At 43.2% G+C, this 20,552-nt stretch overlaps 2 protein-coding genes across 2 annotated transcripts in view; one reads left to right on the top strand and one right to left on the bottom strand.

Moving 5' to 3' along the window:
- ABL2 (ABL proto-oncogene 2, non-receptor tyrosine kinase) overlaps positions 1–7,371 on the bottom strand; it is a 63,696-nt gene extending 56,325 nt beyond the window's left edge. Inside the window, exon 1 of the mRNA XM_015423481.1 lies at positions 7,149–7,371. Coding sequence (XP_015278967.1) covers positions 7,149–7,362 — 214 coding nt within the window. The 5' untranslated portion in view covers positions 7,363–7,371. The remainder of the gene's footprint in view (positions 1–7,148) is intronic.
- Positions 7,372–10,060: 2,689 nt separating this feature from the next.
- The window catches only part of LOC107120708 (centrosome-associated protein 350-like), an 88,538-nt gene continuing 78,046 nt past the window's right edge, over positions 10,061–20,552 (top strand). The window contains 7 exon segments of the mRNA XM_015423478.1: positions 10,061–10,111; positions 10,921–10,947; positions 10,950–11,037; positions 15,256–15,379; positions 16,768–17,003; positions 17,253–17,621; positions 18,511–18,624. Coding sequence (XP_015278964.1) covers positions 10,061–10,111; positions 10,921–10,947; positions 10,950–11,037; positions 15,256–15,379; positions 16,768–17,003; positions 17,253–17,621; positions 18,511–18,624 — 1,009 coding nt within the window.

The raw sequence follows: 20,552 nt of genomic DNA, 5'->3' as shown, positions 1-20,552 counted from the left end.
TTTCCCTTCTCTTCCTTCCTTTTTCTCCTTCTTCCCTTTTCTTTCTTTCTTACTTTCTTTCCCGCCTTCTTTTTTCCTCCTTTCCCTCCTTTTTCTTTCCTTCCTTCTTTCCTTCTCTCTACTCTCTCTCTTTCCTCCTTCTGTCGCCCAACTCTAGTGAGAAGGGGTTTAAAGTTCCAGCTGAGGAAGGGGAGGCTTTTGAAGATGCCCCCCCCTTTGCTTCCCCTTCTGACATCACTTCTGCTGATGTCAGGGGGCATGGCATATGCTAATAGCCCAGTAGCTCATTAGCACACCATATGCTAATGAGCTCCTGCAGCTCTTTTTCTACGAAAAGACCCCTGTGTATATCTGTCTCTCAACTTGCTGTAGTCTTTATAACTATATTGTAAGGCAGGTCAGAAGTATCATCTTCAGTTTACAGACTTGGTGGTGGATCTGAGGTCAGGAGAGAACACTTTGCCTAAAGTCACCTGGCAAGCTCATAACTTAACTAAGAACTCCCTGAATCATAACTCTGCCTCCTAATCACCACAGCTACACCAGCTCCTGCAGCATTGCAAGCTCCAGGCTCTGATATATGATGTATCAATAGCTTGTTTTGCAGTTCTTTAGTCTCCCTTTTTACACATGACCTTTTCCAGCAAAACAGAAACTGGAGAACTTTTTGGATTTCAACATTTTAAAGGAAAGAAAGGGCTAACTTTACCTCTCATCATTTCTAAAGCCCTGTTAAAATACAACCAGAGCCCTAGTCTATGTACACTTACTTTCAAGTCCACATGTATAAGTTCAGATTGCAGAGCTCAAACATGAAAACTGAATTTAAACTTGTTTTATCTTCCTTAAGAAATAAGCCCACATGTTAACTAGCATCAACTCAAAAAAGCAATTTCTCAAGGGTTTTTACCCTGCTACATTTATCACTGGGTCTTACTACCAAAATATATTGCAGTGCTATAGATTAAAAAGGGCCACCATAGCCTTTTGCCAATATAATTAGCACCACATCATCCACCCCATTCTGAAAGCACACACACCGCACAGAAATCATACCATACATTGAGTCTTGTTAGAATATGCACTGGCCGCACTGATCCAGTATGCTTCTATGTCTTTTACACTGCCTCTACTTGTTTTAATGTAAAACAGGTAGTTACAGTAGTTGATTCTACCACAATCTCCATTTTGGAGGCCTTGAGAAACAAGCTTACTTGGTCCGTTCTTCACATATAAACAAGCTCCGCAAAATTCCCCTTTCTGAATGAGGCATAGAACTGTGCATCCTCTACCAAAAGCTTGCAAATGTACTAGTCCCCAACAGGCCCATTACCAAAAGCAGCTTCTGTAGAAACAGCCACATTAGAGACTCATTATCTTGGTTATGTACTAACTACTAATTTATACCAATTACCACACATTTCATCTTCAAAGTGGTTTATAAGTGTTCAGTCTACAACACTCACAGCAAGAATCTTTATTATACATATGGGGAAAACAGTAGCAGAAATATTACTTTGTTGCTTAGATGTACCAGCCAGCACTAGTAAATGCTACTAACACAATACTGTTTTGTACATAATACATTCAACTACTTGCATGAACTCAGTTGCCTATGAAATATACAATACCCTAGACACCAACATTTCAAGAAAAGCAAGCAAGACAGGTTGTCCAGCAATTCATCCCCCCTCACTTGTTATTTAAAGAGGACTCAAGTGTGAGAAATCCTCCTATTGTGCCAACATTATCAGTGTTCTAGTGTGTTATGCGTTTTCACCCAAATAGGAGCTTATCAATACCATGAAGGCTTACCAACATGATACACCAATTTTACTGAAATGAAGGAGGCCTATTAAGCACCTAGATGGGAGCTCCAAGTCTGCTGCTTTGAGTTCCATGACAGAAGAGGATCAGCAGATATAATGAACAGCCCTGACCTAGATAGCTCAGGCTTGCCCAGTCGAGTCAGATCTTGAAAGCTAAGCAGGGTTGGTCCTGAATAGTATTTGGAAGGGAGACCACCAAGGAATACCAGGGTTGCTACACAGAGGCAGGCAATGGCAAACCACCTCTGACTGTCTCTTGCCTTGAAAACCCTACAGGGTCGCTGTAAGTCAGCTGTGACTTGATGACAACAACAAAAATTGTAGTGTAAGTAGCAGACCATCATGTCAGTGAAAATTCCTTTGGAGGGCAGAGACTTAGCTCTAAACACACCCAGAGTCATTAGTGCTTGAAGTGGGAACCTCGGGATCAGAGGCTGGGATCTGTTAATTATAACTAACCAACCCTGCCTAAGAAAGGAAATCTAACCTAGTGAACTGTGTACACTCAGGCCTCAAAGCCCTCTTCAGGTGCAGAAGGGAATAGAAGTGTGCGATATGAACGTTAAACTGTCTTTTCTTTTTTTAAAAGGATATGAACAACTGAAGGCAGGAAAAGGCTTCTGACAAGGCCTACTATAAAATTAGGAACCTGGCTTCCTCCTTTGCATGGTCAATAGAGCTGTACCCCGTAGGCTGCACCTTCTCCAGCTCACATCATTAATTTTAGAAAGCCTGAGTTAAAAACTTTCCCATTCCCCACCTCTAATTTCAGATGCAGCCGTCCACAGCCCTGGCCCTGATGTCTAACCTTCACCCTTTCTCCAGTGACCTGGGAGAGGGACGAACCATTAAACAAGTTTATCACTGGTGCAAAGGGCCTTCTAGTTGTTCTATGCTCATCACTGGGTTGCCTAGGAAATGAAAAAAAGGTCCTGCCTTCAATTGTTTGCACCAAGTAGAAAAGACAGAAATGCTCTTCAGAAGGTTCTGTTTTAAAAAGAAAAGGTGGGTGTATGAATTATGTGTACTGCAATCTAAAATAAGAGCCTTCTTGGGAGGAGGAGAACAAGATACTTGACGTCAAAGAAGCCGTGCAAACACCAGTAAGAGAGGAGCAGCAAAAAGAAGGGGTTCAAGAAAGCAAGTGTATGTGTGTGTGTGTGAGAGAGAGAGAGTGTGAGAGAGATATTCTCTTGCCAGGTTGTGTGATTTTCTGGTTCTCTAAATGAATTCAAAGCTTGGATTCCTGCCTGGCACAATTAAAAATGTTTAAATGCGAGAGCACTGCATGGGCAGTATTATTTAATATACGTTCCCTTCCGAATGAAGAAAGTTCTAGCCTCTAGGGCATTAGCCTTAGCCAAGACAAACCAGGCTGAAGAGCCAATTCCAGCAGTCAGAATTTCCCTGAGGTGATGTTCTAACTTATTTCTGCAGATGTAAACATACTAGCTTGTATTCTAAGAATATTTGATGCTAATGGAAGTGGCCTTCAGTTGGAGGACTTCAGGATTTCTGCTGATTCCATCCCACTACAGATCCCCACTTTGCTTTCCATATTCATTCTTCATGTTTCTAGGTGTACACTTAAAAATGTCACACATCAGGGGGACCTCAGACACCTAGGGGGGACAAAAGGGGAGGAATCCTGATTATTCTGGCACTCTGATCCTTATATTTAACTGGCTTCCACTTCACTATGTTAACAACCCAGAATGAATTAAATTCAAAGACGAAGAGAAAAAAGCAGTTGCTATCTTGAGATCGTGTAAAAACCTCCACCCCTGACAGACTGTCTTAGAACTTCTCCAGCCTTCAATAACTTTGCAAGCTTAGGCTGTCTTTTACTAAACATAAAGCACACCCCCAACCTTGGTTGACGTCTCGAGGAAGGTATCTGGACCTATATGTTGCAGCAACACTAGCTATCTCTGTGTGACATGTTAAAATGAAGTACATATAAGGGCAGTGTGAGGGAAGTCTTATCTGGCCAAATTACATTATAGGCTAAGGGCAAACACAATTAAGTGTATATTCCATTAAAGAAGAATTATTCACAACCGACAAAACCAGATTAACACAACCCTCTTAATGATGACATCTTTACACCAAGCCCAGACAGCAAGATGCAAAGAAATAAACTTGGTGATTACTGCTGCCTTCTGCCCAAGAAGGGAATTTGCCCAATAAGACCTCTTTAAGCCAGGTTTAGGAGAACAAATTAAACAAGCGATGATGTGATCAAATTGTCAGAACTGTGCAATTAAGTGTTTAAGCTTTTACCTTCCCACAGCCTTCAGGATGCTTGAACTTTAGGTAAATATTTAGGCCTTAGTCCCAGTAATGAAAGACATTTTGAGAAGACATGCTTTTTACATACACAGCAGCAAAAGGTAGCAAATTCCCAGGATAAGAGTACCGATAAAGTCCTTGATAACCTGTGCACATACAATATACACTATTTCAAATCTAGGGTCTGCTACATCCCTCTCACCCAGTGATATTCAAAATTATGTTCTAGGGAATTCTGGAGATGCTCAAAATTTTATATAAGGTTTCCTCAACGAGAAGGATCGGTCATAGTGAGCAAGCATCCCTAAGCCTTTTCCCATCATTATTCACCTTCCCCTCTAATGAACAGCCACAATCACAAGTTTAGTGTGTTTCAGGGTATATTCTCATTTCATGCAAGAGCAGCAGAGCTAATGGGGTTTGGCTAGCACTCTGTAAAAATGTAGGACAGCCCCTACAACAAAATGAAATGGGTTCCTTGAAAGGAGGTTTTCAAACTGCTACTGTAATGTTTGCCATACCTGCCTACAGTAGTAGTTATCACCCTAGGGATAACTACACAGCTCACCTTCATCATATATTTCCTACCAGTCTACAGTTCCCCACCTGATGGGTGCCTGGTTTGGCTTTCTATGAAAACTTTAAATGAAAGTGGTCTGCCTTCCAACAGTGATGAAGGAGAAACTGTGTCCAATTCTGGGAGGCGACTTTGCTGCAAAGAGACCTATCAGGAGACCATAAAAAACCAATACTGACAGAAGAGACTGATAAAGCTTTCTGAATTTTTCCAAATAGCACTGCATTTCTTACACACCTACCCAAAGTCTCCCAGCTAGAGAAGCTGACACTCACTCAAGAGATGCCACTGTCTCTCATACACACAGCATTTACTTCTGCCCTCAGTCCTGCCAGTAAAAGTCAATAGATCATTAATTTAAGAAGAACAAAGCTGGCATCGCGACGCTTCTTAAGAATGCCAAAAGGGATAATGATGAACAACAGCCCCAAGAGCACTCTAAAGTGTTCTAAAATGGGCATCACGCAGGAAGCCCGGCAAAAACTACACTGCCTGACATGCTATGACAATGGGGACTTATGCAGAGCAACAAGGGCATACCTTTACCATGCCAATAAAGCAGCATTCAGGAATCACATGAATCAGACAATTGGTCTATTAAAATCAGTATTGTCTAGTCAGACTGGCAGTGGATCTCCAAGGTTTCAGGGTGATGTCTTCCACAGCATTTACTACCTGATTGTTTTAATGGGTGATGCCAGGGATTGAGTCAGGGATATTCTGTGTGCCAAGGCTCTACCACTGGGCCATGGCTCCTCCCCAGGACAAGAGACAAGACACATCAACAGACCAGGGACAGAGCCAGGAAAGCACAAGGGGAAGATGAGCAGGGACACCACTTCATACTGCAGTAGGGATATATGCATGCACATACATGGGTAGGAGAGGAAATACACAGCACAAGAGTCAGAGTCTACACTCAGAGATATCTACAATGTAAAGAAAACCATACATTTTAAGAACATTTGTTACAATTTGTACTAGAATGTCAAACTGCAACAAACATTCTTGAAATGTGTGGTTTCCTTTACATTCTTTACATTTCTTTCCTCCAAGGAGCTTAGTGCAATATACATGGTTATCTCCTGTTTCCTATCCTCCTTGGAGGAAAGAAATTTAAAGAATGTAAAGGAAGATGGCAAAGAATGTAAAGAAAACCATACATTTTAAGAACATTTGTTGCAATCTGACATTCTAGCACACAGGCCCATTCACAGTTGCTTATAAAAACGGTCACCTGGTGTGTAAGAAACAGCAAGTCAGCCACAGATAAAAGGTGTTTCCAAAGAAATAACACGTGGTCAGAATTCTAGATCAGCATCCATATACATATGTTCCAAGTAAAAAAAAAACCAAAACCCTAAACAGCCCAAGAAGCCTCTGACATTTCCAGGAGGAAGAGCTCATTTGTCGCCAGAGACACATTGCAATCACTTAAGCAGATATTAATCTGATGTAATGCAATGAGAGCAGCTGGTTCGAGATGACTTAACCTTAAGTTTGACAGTTATCAGCCACAACAGTTAAACTGTAACTCCAAGCAGAGGAACAGTATACCTGTGAGTGCCCAATGCTTAGGATTGTTGAAGAGGCGATCTGTAATCTTCATGCCTTCCTTGTGTACTCTCCCAGAGGCAATGCTGGATTAGGTGGGAGAGTCCATGTGGCATAGCAGTTAAGACTATCAGACTGGACCAGGTTCAAGTATCCACTCAGGCCATGGAAGCTCACAGGGTGACCTCAGGCCAAATGTTCTCGCCACCTGGCTTGCCTTGCAGAGTGATTGGGAGAATAAGATGCAGAAGGAGAACTATACATGCCTCTGTGAGCTATTTAGTGGAACAGCGGGGAGCAAAAAACCACTAAATTGGTAGATATAGCCCTCTGGCCTGTTCCAGGAAGGTGAGTCTGTATACAGTGTCACGATTAAGAGAGCTGAATGAAGACCAGACAGAGCAAATCCTCACTCTGCCATGAAACTTAGTGTAGCCTCAGCCAGCCATTCTTTAACCCACCTCACAGGGCGGTTGGAGGATAAAGAATTGGAGATCGCCATATATATCACACCAAGCTCCTTGGAGAAAAGCCGAGATTTAAGACACACAGTAAAGACTTATCTCCTTTCACACCCGAATTACTGTTGAAAAACAGGATGCGGACCCAGGTGGGCCTGTCTACAGCCCAGCATGGCCATTCCTCGGCTCCCAAGCCTGGGGTGGCGACTGCCCCACCTCCACCTTTTCCAACGGTGCCACTTCAGAGGAGGAGGAGGAGGAAGCCTCCCCATTTCCATTACAGCCTCCGCTTTGGTGCCACACCCATTTGCTTCCCATACCGGCGGCGGCTCACTCTAAGCAGTCCTCCTTCCTTCCTTCCTTCCCTCCCTCCCTTACCCCGCCACCCTGGCCCCAGCCAGCCAGCCTTCCCCCACCGCCCACCTCCCCGCTTACCGTGCTGGGTGAAGATATTGAAGCCGCTCTCGGCGCCCCGGGGGGTTGCCACCTCTCGCCTCCGGCTGGCGGGCCTGGCTGCGCTGCTGCTGCTCCCACGAAGCCCCCTCGGCTGGGAAGAAGAAGGAGGAGGCTGCGGCTGCTGCGGCTGCTGAGGCGGCTGCTGGGGCGCGGCGGCGCCCGGCTCTCCGACACGGCCCACCTGCTGGCCCATCCCCGGTCTCCTCCCGTCCCGGGCCCCCGCCAGCGCCCCCGGCCTCCTGCTTCGCTTCTCGCTCACATGCCGCCGCGTACGCCGCTTGTCGCACCGCGCCCGGCAAAGCCCGGCTCCCCACAGGGCTGCCCTGCCTCCTTTTGCCACCGCCTACTCCGCCGCCGCCGCCGCGCTCCAGCCAGGCCCTCACGGGCTCGCCCCCTCAGTCCCCGCCATTTTAACCACAAAGCTCCGGGCAGGGGACAGAGCGGCTCCTCTCGCCCACCTCCGGTCCTCCCAGGGCGGCCGTTGCTCCTCCGCCCACCCTGGCCCCGCCCCTGTAGCGAGCTGGCTCCCCACCCCCGCTGTGCGGCGTCCCTGAAGAGGGGGGTGGGGGGGACTCGGGTTCGGTGTGTGTGTTTTTTTAATTGCCAAGTAAGTACCGTGTACAGCAGATGAAACAGCCAGTAGATCCCGTTATTATTAATAAGAAGTCTTCAAGCACGCGTAGAATAAAAAACGCAAAAAATGCTGCTGTACTTATATTATTCACTCAGAGGTAGAATAAGAAATATTTAATTGCTGTTACGAACAGTGAATTGCTTACTCAGATGGAAGGTAACCCTCCCCTAGAAACATTGTTAAATATTCACTCAGCCAGAGGTAGGATGAGGGGGGGGAAACCAACCCAATATCTTAGTTATAATGAATATTCACTGAGATGTAGGATAAAATCAAATTAACTGTATTATGAGTAGTAGCAATAGTAAATATTTACTTCGTTGTACGATAAAAAATACCTATTTATTATTAAAAGTATTTCCTTGGAGTTAGAGAGTCTAAGATAGATATATTTAAAATAATGATTTGAAATGGCTTATTATTAATGTATGTTCCTTTAGGTGTAGAGGGTTACGAACCCTTAAAAGGAAACCTTTTTTACGATGCCGTTCTTTGGTTAAAAGGGGATCCTTTTCATGTAGGACTTTAAAAACCTTTAATAATAATAATGCTGACCAAAAACAAAGATGAAGCTACTTCTGTTTGAGTAGGCATGCAGGCTTTTGAAAAATGGAACAGCAGGTAGCTTGCTGCTGCTGTTCAGATTTCCTTTTAAGGTTTACTAGAAGCTTCATTGAAGAAGGTGGGATTTCCTTTGAAATAAACATGCCTCAAGGCCACAATCCTACAGTTTCCTGAGAGCAAGCCTGATTAAACAAAATGGGACTTACTACTGAGTAGATCTTTTACAGGCTTGCCCCTAAATGCATTACACAACAAGGAGATGGACATTTTGGGAGAAATGTGGACTCCCAGGGGACAAATTGTTCTCATATGTCTTAATATTTCTATGTGGCTTCCTAAGTCTGTAATATTGATTAAAGCACACTATTCCTCAGTATTACAGTTAAAATTTCAACAAATATCTACTCACTTCACCATGATTGCGTTACAAACAGTGAGCACTTCTGGGAACCGAACGTTTAGGATATAATCCAGCAAATATTACTCATAAATCCCACTGTATTGAGTTGCCACATGTGCACTTGTCAGAACACTGACAAGTGTGAGCAAGTTACCTCTTAGGTTAATAACTGATGAGAATGTTGTTGCATATTTTTGTTTTCATCTCCATAAATAAAAAGGTTAGAACAGTGGTTCTCAACCTTCTTAATGCCGCGACCCTTTAATACAGTTCCTCATGTTGTGGTGACCCTCAACCATAAAATTATTTTCGTTGCTATCATAAAGACCATCGAAAATTTGTGTTTTCCGATGGTCTTAGGCAACCCCTGTGAAAGGGTCGTTCGACCCCCAAAGGGGTCGCGACCAATGTTCCCTCTAAGCTGTGGAGTCTTGTGAGCAAACTTCTACTCTGTGAGCTACTGGCATTAAACTTGTGAGTGAGCCATTTGGCTGCTGCATAAATGAGTTTGCTCTGGAGCCATGTGAGCTGGAGGCTAAGAAATTGTGAGCTAGCTCACACTAACTCTGCTTAGAGGGAACACTGGTTGCGACCCACAGGTTGAGAACCACTGGGTTAGAGCCATGCTTTCTTAAAAAAACTAAAACTGAAGGAACAGGCCAAGAACGTCTCTGGTAGGAGCAGCTCCTTGAGACTTTCCCACTGTCTTTGGCTGTTACTCTTTGTCCTGACATCTGAATGTTTCAGTTCCACTGAGAAGACCCAAAGAAAACCCTCCTTCCCTTTTCAGTTTTATATATGTGTGACTGTGTTCACAGTGAAGATAGATTCAGGTGAATAACCCTGCTGGTCTGAAGCACCAGACCAAAGTTTGAGTCCAGTGGCACCTTTGAGACCAACAAAGTTTTATTCAAGTTGAATAATGTTCACAGTGTTACAGATGTGATGTTCACAGTGTTTACAGATAATGTAGTGTAGAAACCAAGAGTGGGCAGAGAGGTCCAGAGTTCAAATCTCAGTATAATCCAGCCTTCTTTCTGTATCATGGGGATAACAACATTGGCCAACCTTGTACCATTCTTGTAAAGATTACTGAAATCATGAGAATTTCATAGAGATATCTGTGTTTATTATAGTGCAATAAAACAGAAGTCTAGTGGCACCTTAAAGATTAATAATATTTATTTATGTGAACAAGTATGCATGCCCATGAAAGCTTATACCCAGAATTAAAGTTTGTTGGTCTTAAAGGTGCCACTGGACTCAAACTTTGTTCTGTTGCTTCAGACCAACATGGCTTTCCACCTGAATTTATTCAGCAATTACATTATTAGACCCAAGGTGGTATAGTGGATTGGATGCTGGCCACCCACCCAGCTTCAGTTCCCCATTCTGTCATGAAGTCCATAGGCCAGTCATTCTCAGGGTTCCATAGGCCTCCGTTCTCAAGGTTGTGAAGACAATGTGGAACAGAGGAGAACAATGCACACTACCCATGAAATGTGCTATAAAATGTATTTTATTCTATGGCATTCTGTGGGTTTTACTAGATTACTAGGCTGTGCTTTCAATGCCAATAAAGGTTTTGTGTGTGTGATTACTAGGCTGTTAATTCCACGGGCTTTGTTAAATAGATAGGTTCACGTTCTTTAAAAGACTTCCAATTGAACCAAGAGAAAAGCAAGACAGGTTAAAATATAAAATATGAGTGATACATATGCTAATGGTCTGGGGCAAGTAAAAATTGGGATCTAGGGTGCCTGAAGAGTTCTCAGTCCAACTCTGTTTTATTTTGCTTCAGGATTTTTGAGCTATGCCCATACAATTATATAGGGTTGCCAAACTCCAGGTGGTAGCTGGAGATCGGGGAACTGATCTCCAGGTGATAGAGATCACCCTTGGAGAAAGTGGTTGCTTTGGAAGGTGGACTCTGTGGCATTACACTCCACAGAAATTCCTCCCCTCCCTAAACCCTGCCCTCTCCAGACTCCATTCCCCAAATCTCCAGGAATTTCCCATCCTGGAGCTGGCAACCCTATGTACAACTCAATCTGTAAAGCTGTGGTTTAACTACTATCTTTTTATGAATGCAAGACAGGTTTTTAATATTTGCTTCTTGCTAATTGTTTTCAATATACGTATACAAACTATAGCAGCAACACAAAGAAAATAAATTGGAAGAGTTGCTCCTATCAGAACAGCTGTGTTGGACTATGTCATGGATGCCAAGAAACCATCTGCCAGTATTACCAGGAAAAGAAGTAAAAAAGGTATGCACAATATTAAATGGGCCAATTCATTATAGAGGACACAGTTTGCGTCTGAGTTTCCCAACCTCTGTAAAAAAAGAGAGAGAGAGAGGTGTAGGGTTTCCTCAGTTCCTGCATGTGTGGTGCCTTGTTCTGACTGGAACCACAACACATGTGAAGAGGGGTCTTTAGCCTTTCCTTGTGCTGTTTTCCCAACCTGAAATATTCCAGGGGGTGCTATTTGGCCTGTTGGGGAACCCTGCATGTACCCTGTGGTAATGTGGGTTTTGCCAATTGACCATTTCAGGTCAAGAAAATCATGTGGAACACTTTCTCCACAGAGGTCACATTCCTGATCCAAATTGGGCACTGCACATGCAGGAAATGAGGAGAAATAACAATCCACTGTTAAACACTGTAACCCCAGGCTCAGTCTGCATAATGCATAAGTTGGCGGCCCATAGGTAAAAATCAATCCACACTAATGGATTTATGGGCAATTGGCACTCTGAACTGGACTGCCGGTCACCACACAATCTATGCATTTGCAGTGTGTGGTTGGAAGGGCAGAATACATTTCAAACAGACTTAAGGGATCTGCATAGGAGGTAGTACTCCCATCATGAATTGTAATATCTTGCAAGTGGATGTCCCTCATCTATGAAATATTGCTGAATGTGATCTGTTTGGATGCTGATCAGCGTGATATTTGGAAGCACCCTTTCCCTTATCATAACCAATGTTATTATCATTGTATCTTAGGAAAGTAGTTGGCCCCTGGATAAGTAACAAAAACCGCACAATGGGGCCACCCATGGAGAAAATAGGAATTTTAACTTACTCAGGAATTTCCTCACGTAGACAGAAAAATAGGACTTGGCATATTAACCACAAGAAAAAGGACACCTCCCCCGGAGGTTTGATGAAGATTGAGCATACAACAAGAGGCATGGAATATGAAGAGTAACTGAGAATCGAAGGAGGAAAGGGGGAGATGGGGGGTACTGAGCTGTTCAAGGCCCTGAGAATTTATAGAATCCCAAAATAGGATATTTGGAGAAGGGTTTTAAAAATATTTTATACCCCCCACACAAATTCTTTTTGATATTAGAAAAGTGGGTAGCCTCTGTGCCCCCTGTGAGGGGAAGGGGCACCAATACAGAAAGGCAAGAGTGGTGTAGGAGGTGAGGGATACCAGTTATGCAGAAAAATATGACTTTCCTTCAAATAGCTCTTGTCCAACAGCTGCTCCCAGCTTGTTACCCTTAATAATAATACCCATGGCAGGGAGAGCGGGATAAAAATTTAATAAATAAAATGAAATAAAAAAGAACAAAGGTCCGATGCCTATTAGCTGAGATAATGACTGAGAGAAATTCACCTGAAGAAGCTTTTGACTCCTCAGGACAGCAGTGTTAAGAAATTTTGCTGTGGCCCAAATACTGGAGAACCCTGCATGCCAAAACAGTTGACCTCATTGGACCAGTCACATGCCAGGGTGGGACTCCAAACCACACAAACACTTTTCCACAACTCAGGAGATAAGACTGGGTATGCATTGGAGTCATCCGATGGGAAACATCGCTATAAACTTGGTGGAGAGGACCCTTTCAAGTTCTTCCCAACATGCACACAGCTGTCAAGTTTTCAGGACACCAATCTTGGGCACATCCTTCACATTGTAAAAGAACTTCTGAACCAGAGGGCTAGAGGGCAGGGTTTAAGTGCTAGTAACCTCTCCTGTGTGGTAGAGGAGTCACTGCAGCTGGAGCAGTGATACAGTCTGTGACATGCTAAGACCTGGGCTGGCTTCTAGAAGGATCATTGCACAACTCATTGATATCCACCGAAGAGAAAGGAGAAAGTCCTGTGACATTTGTATATGTATCTATTTGGCATCCTCGAGTCCCCTACAGCACTGCTGATCAGCTGGCAGTGGTGGAAGCTGTCTACCATCAGGCACATGAAATATTTGGTGGGTGGCTGTATGTGCCTCCTAACCCTAGTAGTCCTGGTTTTGTAGCTGTTCTCAAAGGTTAAGTGAAGCAACCTACAATGCAAACTTGAAGAACTGCATGGTGTGCAAGCCAAATAAACCCATTAGAAAAAATGATATCATTTATGTAGTTGCTGTAGTTAGTGTTATGGATTCATTTTGCAACACCTGGGTGGGATAAGTATTTTTTCATCTAGCTAATGCAAAAAAATAGTGTCACAAGGAAACTAAAGTGATGCAGCCACATGCCCACCCACTCAGAACAGGGAGTTCTTTTCCCATTTGCTACATGGGTAAACTCATCATATGAAGGTTCATTGATAACCAGAAGTAAAACAGAAATTGTCTCCAACCTTAACATCCCTTGACGTAGCCTTTCATCCTACTACACGGCAAAATTGTGTTATAAAATAACTAGCAGTACAGCTCGTGCAAGCAATATAACGAGCTCTAGAAAGATGTGATGTGTAACAAATGCATAGGCTGGAAGGTGGTAAAGTAAATATTAGCAGTCTGTAAGTGAAATATACAAATGTGGAAGTAAAGTCTGACATACCTTATGTTACACAACAGCCGGTGTCCAAGGTCACACAATGTGGCCCAGAAAATGTTGCACACAGGGGTCTGTGGAGTAGTGTCAACAACTGGGCAGTCTGTGAAGTCAATTTATGTTGGATGTCCGTGTCATTCAATGTGGTTGTGGTCGCACTGTCCACTCTGTTAGAGCAGAGGTCTCAAGGGAAGGTGGGTTGAAAGTGAGTGGTCATGATGAAAGTCTCAGTAGGTTACGTGAGAATGAGAAGAAGGAGTCTTCGGAAATGAGTGTTGTGAAATGTCTATAGTTTTGAAAGTTGTCATTTATGGTAGAGAAGTGTGGCTTAGGAATGTTTTCCAGCAAGATAGTTTAGGGCTGGATGGTTTCAGGGAAACAGGTAGGCCGGCTGCTCCCCCCCCAGCAGGCCCTGCCGGCTCGCCAGAATCCAGCTGGGTGGGGAGATGGGCCCTACCTGCTGCAAGACTCTCCCGAGGGCTGAAGAATGGTCGGCAGGCAAACAGCCACGGCTGCTCCTCCACTGATCTTCTCCTGACGGCTAAAGAAGGCTGGTCAGGCAAATGGCTGCTCAGCTGCTGTGGTAAACTGTTCAGATTGGAATTTTGGCAGGAGCTGGCTCTGTTGGCGGGACTCAGGCACACCTTCTGATGGGCAGTTCAGGCCGCCAACTGATTTTGGCAAGCATAGAATGTCGCCATGCAAAAACACGTTTATATATAAGGACAGGATTGCCCCTTATGGTTCGGGACTTGACATGGGAGACTACCCTTTGTGTTGGTATGTTTTTACTTACAGGTCTGAAACCAATTCTGTAAATGTATTTCTTAATGGTCAAGCTCTGAAGCAGTCCCAAGACATAACAACACCTAATTTTGGCGTCAGATTAGCAGTGCAGCCAGAGTGTCCTGGGGAGGGTAGGCCTAATAATCGGCTTAGTTTGGTGCAAGACAGCTGGCATTACCACAGAAAAGTGGTTGCTTGCCTACTGTGAACGCCTAAGCCTCCTGCAGGACAAGGAAGTTCTCTTGTCAACCCCGTTAGGAAATCTGTGGCCTATGAGCTCACTTTCAATCTTTAGCCAGGCCAGGGTCTCACACAGCGTGTGTCAGCCTACCTAATATTGAAGTTATCTTGTGAGATCAACTCTTTGTATGCCTCTTCTCTGCAGGTTTCACAATTTGATGGGGCCTTTTGTGTGGCAGCACCACAACTATGTCTTCCATTATACAGCATGGCTGGCACCTTCACTTATGGCTTTTTAGGAGGGCAATGAAAATGTATTGCTTCTGTCAAGCTTTTAGGTTGGTTCTTGTAGAGATTTGGAATTTTTTAATGGAGGTTGGGTTTTTTTAAATTAAATAACTGCTCTTCCAGAGTTCCAAAATACTGACAAAAATGTGGATCTTTAATTCAGAATAGCCTAACGCAACAACTTGCACTAATTGTCATACTTATTTTTATGAATTTTATTTAAAACAAATGTAACAAATTTTATTTAGAAAACAGTCTTCTAATTGCTTATTCCTGAAAGCTTGAGGCTGCTTCCAAATATGGTGAGTAATGATTTATTTACTGTGCTTAAGTGCTAATAGAATCCCAAGAGCATTGTGGATACCTAGATTCTTCTTGTGCTGGTCACAAACCATAATAATAAATTTGATTTACCTAGATTCTTGGTTTTTTGCTTCAGCCTGCAGGTCTTCCAGCCAAAAGATGGAGCGGTCCCCTCACTGCCCTGTTCCTGCTACGGCTTTGGATAACAGCATGAAAAAGAAAAGTAATTTTGAATGTAGTGAGGCCTCTGCTTCTTTTAGGTCTGTATGGTAAACATTTGAAAAGTCGAATTATGATATCAAAATAGAAGTATAATGTCTATCTGGCTTGTTATGGAAGCTTCTGAATGGTTGCACAGGTCCAGGTTTTGACCAGCTTTGGCTTGACTGCATTCAACTGTTAAGAGTAGTTTACTTTTGTAATATATTACTGTATTTAATGGTAAATACGAATTTGAAACAGGGAAACAAACATACAGCAAATTTAGAGGATTTCCAGGTATGCAGAACATATGAGGTTATACATTTACCAAAAAAAACCCTAACCCTACCCCTCTGAAAAAACTTGGCTTGATGAGGACTGAGCATATTCTGGGAGGCACAGAAGTTTGGAAGTCAATTAAAGAAAAAAATAGAGGGAGATGGGGAAATTGCCCAGCTTATAGAATCCTTGTCAAGGGAGATTTATGTGTGTGAGAAGCTGGAATTTTCAAACAGAGTATTTCCCCTTCTCAATGATTTGCTGGTAGTTTGGAGAATGTGTCCTGTCCCTTTAACAGAGGCTTAATGGGGTGTTATTTTACCAGGTGATGTTCTTTTATCTCCATGTCATAATAAGCTTCAGCTGTCTATTTCTGCCCAACAATCCTCTGTTAAAGGGACAGGATATTTTTTCTCTCTAGAAGATTGTTGGCAACCTTAGCTATGATTTGTTGACTTACCCTTGGACTCATCCCATCCATACTCAGCCTCACTTCCCTGCACCCATTTACCTTAATTAAGTGACACTTAATTCTGTTCACCTAACCCATTAGCCTTTCCTGCCAGATACTTGTAGGCACATCAGACCTCACACACACCATTGTCCACCTCAGTAAAACTCACTAAGTCATTGTTTTTCTGGCAAATATGTCATATGCACCTGAGGGTACCTTTTGCCCTATATCAGAAGCACCCTGCTTCCCAGCAGTTGTCTGTGTATGCCTTGGGTCCTTCACCTACACCCCCACTTTGTTGGGTTCTCTTCTCTCTTGAAACGCTGGTTGTTTTACTGCTTCCATGGACCTCTACAAAAATAGTAATTATCATGCTTCCCCAAATCACTTTCCCCCTCTCCTCCCTGTGTTTCTCTTAGCTAGCTTTTGTATGTGCGCTTATTGTGTGTATTTTGTTTTATTCTATCTCTTGTTCTTAATAAAAACCTTTCCAGTTGAACATCTGCCTGGTTCACTTTGAGAGTTCTCATAAGGCAAAAATCCCAATATACACAGATGGAGAATCCCAGTTGCCCCCTCTCACTCTATCTTTTTAAAGCTAATGCCCCCAACTAATTACGAGACTGCCTATTTGGGTAACACTAATACAGTTTGATCAGAGTTACATACAACTTCCTGCATTTGTTTTATAGTGCAATATGCCTCTCTTGCTAGGGATACAAAGGGGTCCCCATCTTATAAAAGCTCTTGCCAGTCAGAGGCAAATTGTTTGAAGCACAAAGCCAGGAATAAGGCAGAAGGAGCGAGCCATATGGCATATGAAAAAGATGAACCAGATTTGCAGAACAGAGATTTCAAAAGCCCGTCTTCTGTGGATGAAACCGTTGTTCGATATTTGAATGACCGACCAGCAATTGATGCCTTGCAGAACTCAGATCCTTTCTTGAAAGGTGTAAAACCTACAAGATCAAAGGAGGAAAGGACTGTGGGACCCAGATATGAGTATGCTAAAATGTCTCACAATCCCACAATCACAATCTCAGATGCTGAACTGAAAGACCCGCAGTTGGCCAAATCTTCGGCTTCCTCTGCCAGTACCTCCAGTATCCACAGGCTAGCTATCTTAAAGCATCACCAGCATGATGCAAAGCTGAAAAAACTGAAGGGACGGATTAGAAACTCAGATCCTTCCTTGGAAGGTGTAACACCTACAAGCTCAAAGGAGGAAAAGACTGAGGGATCCAGAGATGAGTATGCTAAAATGTCTCTAAGTATCACAATCCCAGATGCTGAACTGAAAGACCCACAGTTGGCCGAATCTTCAGCTTCCTCTTCCAGTACCTCCAGTACCCACAGGCTAGCTATCTTAAAGCATCGACAGCATGATGCTAAAATGGAAAAACTGAAGGGACGGATTAGGAAACAGTGGCGGTTTCAGGAAGACCTGAATAGCAGAGAACAGTTTCAGGACTATGTTGATCATCCCGTGATCGTCGCAGCTACAGAGAATACAGTAACACCTAAACTCAGAAAAGTGACAGCTACATCTCCTTCTCCTGCATATAAAGGTATGTAATCTCTGTCTCTAGTCTTTGTGCAGACGATAAATCTGTATTGGTATGCAGTGGCCTTTATTTATTGCTTTCAGTGGTGGTGGTTAGAATTCTAACCAATGGAAATATTTTAACATTTAAAATGCTTTCTGGTTCCCTGGGCTCTAGTTGCATTTTCTTCCCTTCCATAGACGTGTTTTGTATTCAACTGTACAAGCAGGGAATCTGTGAGATTCTGTGTGGGAGGGAAAATGATATTCTGTGCTGACCTCCACTTCCTGCCGTCTTGCTCTGCTCCCCCTAAAGCTCATGTTAAGTGCTTTTCTCCAGCCTTCTAGCAGCCCCAAACGACTCCCGAAGATCCTGCAGAATGTCAGGGGGCCACACAATCCCAGGTGCCATTTTGGGTTGCTACAGATTGTGTCACAATCTCTGTTAGATTTATTTGCTTGTAGTTGTTAAGCTGCCAGTGATTGTCATAGCAATATAATGTTTTACCTGAAATTTTCTTTTTTCTTATATTAACTTATTTGAAATTACTTGCTCTCTGCATGTGCACAACAGACATAAAATACAATGTTGGCATTCAGGAATCTTTGGGAATCAGTAAAATCTATTAAAGCTTCATTGGACCCTTTGGGGGGTTAGTTTTTCCTGTAATGTCTCGTGTACCTTATTTTTTGAATACCCTATAATGAATGCTGCTTTTGTATAGAAAAGCTTCTTAATTTATATAGTACAGGCTAGGATCTCTGTGTATCTTTATCATTGTGGTAATGAACTAGCTAATATGTGTGAGGTGCTTAAAATAGTACTTTCTCCTGATATAATTAATTTCAGCCAGCATAACATGATGATTTCTTTTTAAAATGGTTTGCTCGGTATAGCTATGCTATTCTATTAGATTTCAGTCCATCAGAAGCCAAGATTTATACTCCTGATGAAAAGGTACGGCATGAAGAAGAATTCCTCAGTCTCAGTAGAGAGCTCTGCAGAGACTTGGAACGCCAGTTAGAAGGTAAGCAGGCCGCTTTCAAATACTGATTTGTTTGTAACAACAATGAATTAAAGACCACACGTACTCTCTCTTCTTTCATACTTGCCAATTCCTCTCATGCACAGCACCAGAACTGCAAACTAGGAAATCTTCAGTGAATGAAGGTCGATTATCCCACTTCTCCACTTTAGGTTGATTATCTTGCCGCTCTAGTTTAGGTGCTGGCTCCAGTATCTTCTTTTAACAATCTGTTTTTATTAATATTTCACACACACACAATCTTTTTTGTAAATCTTTGTCCATCCTGCAAGGGTGTCATACTTTCCATATTGATATTACCTAATCCTCCATTTTCTCTTAGTTTATCAAGTATTAGTGAAGTATGCAAGAAGCTGAAAAATACCTCCAGTGCAATCCAAAGGAGAGTCTCATGCTTCTAAGTCCATTGAAATTAATGGGCTTGGAAGGCTCTAACTGTACAGTGGCAGGGCTCTTTTTGTAGAAAAAGCCCAGCAGGAACTCATTAGCATAATAGGCCACACCCAACACCAGAAATTCATTAGCATATTAGGCCACACTCCTGCCAGCACAGCTCATTAGCACATTAGGACGCAGCCCCATGTTACCAGAAGTGTGGTTATCCAGCCACACCCACCTTTTGCTTGTTATTCTGTTTACCATGTTTGTTGTCAAAACCCAGGGCTTTTTTTGTAGCGGGAACTCTTTTGCATGTTAGGCCGCACACCCCTAATGAAGCCAATCCTAATGGATTTCTGCTGTTGGGTGTGGCCTATTATGCTAATGAGTTCCTGCTGGGCGTGGCCAACTTGGGAGCCAGCCAGAACTCCGTTCCTGTGCGTTCCTGCCCAAAAATAGCCCTGTACAGTGGTATACCTAACCTATTTGGCACCCAAGGCGGGTGAAAAACACCTTTCCTCTATTTTTATTTTTATATTTTTGCTGTTATGTCACAGGTGATTTGTGGTGAACCCGTAGGTTTTTGGAATCAAGTAATGTTTGGAGATGGCAAAGGATGAGATGGTTAGACAGTGTCACAGATGCAACGGACATGAAAATGAGGAAGCTTCAGAGGACAGCGGAAGACAGGAGGGCCTGGCGTGATCTGGTCCATGGGGTTGCGAAGAGTCGGACTCGACTGTGCGACTGAACAACGAAATGTTTGGAGATGGTTCGCCATTGCCTGCCTCTGCATTGGCCCTGCTTAGCTTCTGAGATCTGACAAAATCAGGCTAGGCTGGGGCTGTCCAGGTCCGGGCCCCTTTCCTATATGAAAAAAGGTGGGTAGCTATGTTGGTCTGAAGCAGCAGAACAAAGTTTGGTCTTAAATGTGCCACTGAACCCAAAGTTTGTTTCAATGGCCAGAAAAGAAATGCAGACAGTGAAAAATTTATTTAACTTCATATATATAATTATTCCAGGAAAAACAAATCAAATTCCAACACGCTATTCCATCACAAGAGCCAGCATTGTGTAGTGCTTAAAGTGTTGGACTAGGATCTGAGAAATCCAGGTTCGAATCCCCACTTGTGCCATGGAAGCTTGCTGGGTGACGCTGGGCCAGTCACATTACTCTCAGCCTAGCCCTGACCAGGATAGCCTGATCTCGTCAGATCTCAGAAGCTAAGCAGGGCTGACGTGGAGGCAGGCAATGGCAAACCACTGCCAAATGTTTCTTGCCTTGAAAACCCCACAGGGTTGCCATAAGTCAGTTGTGAATTGATGGCAAATAGTAATAATAATTCCATCACACCACTCATGTTCTGAGCAGGGACTTGGATGGGCTTCTGTTCTTCATTTTGAAGCCTAAGAGCTGACCATCCCATATATCTACAAGGCATTTTTGAGAACCAGGAGTCTACCCTTGGACTAACTTCTACTAACACTAGCCAAAGCATCACAAAAGTGTCAAAACAGTGATCACAAGCTTC

The sequence above is a fragment of the Gekko japonicus genome, unplaced genomic scaffold (assembly GCF_001447785.1).
Source record: "Gekko japonicus isolate JY-2015 unplaced genomic scaffold, Gekko_japonicus_V1.1 scaffold2421, whole genome shotgun sequence".
Taxonomy (NCBI): domain Eukaryota; kingdom Metazoa; phylum Chordata; class Lepidosauria; order Squamata; family Gekkonidae; genus Gekko; species Gekko japonicus.
This window is presented reverse-complemented; position numbering and strand designations above follow the sequence as displayed.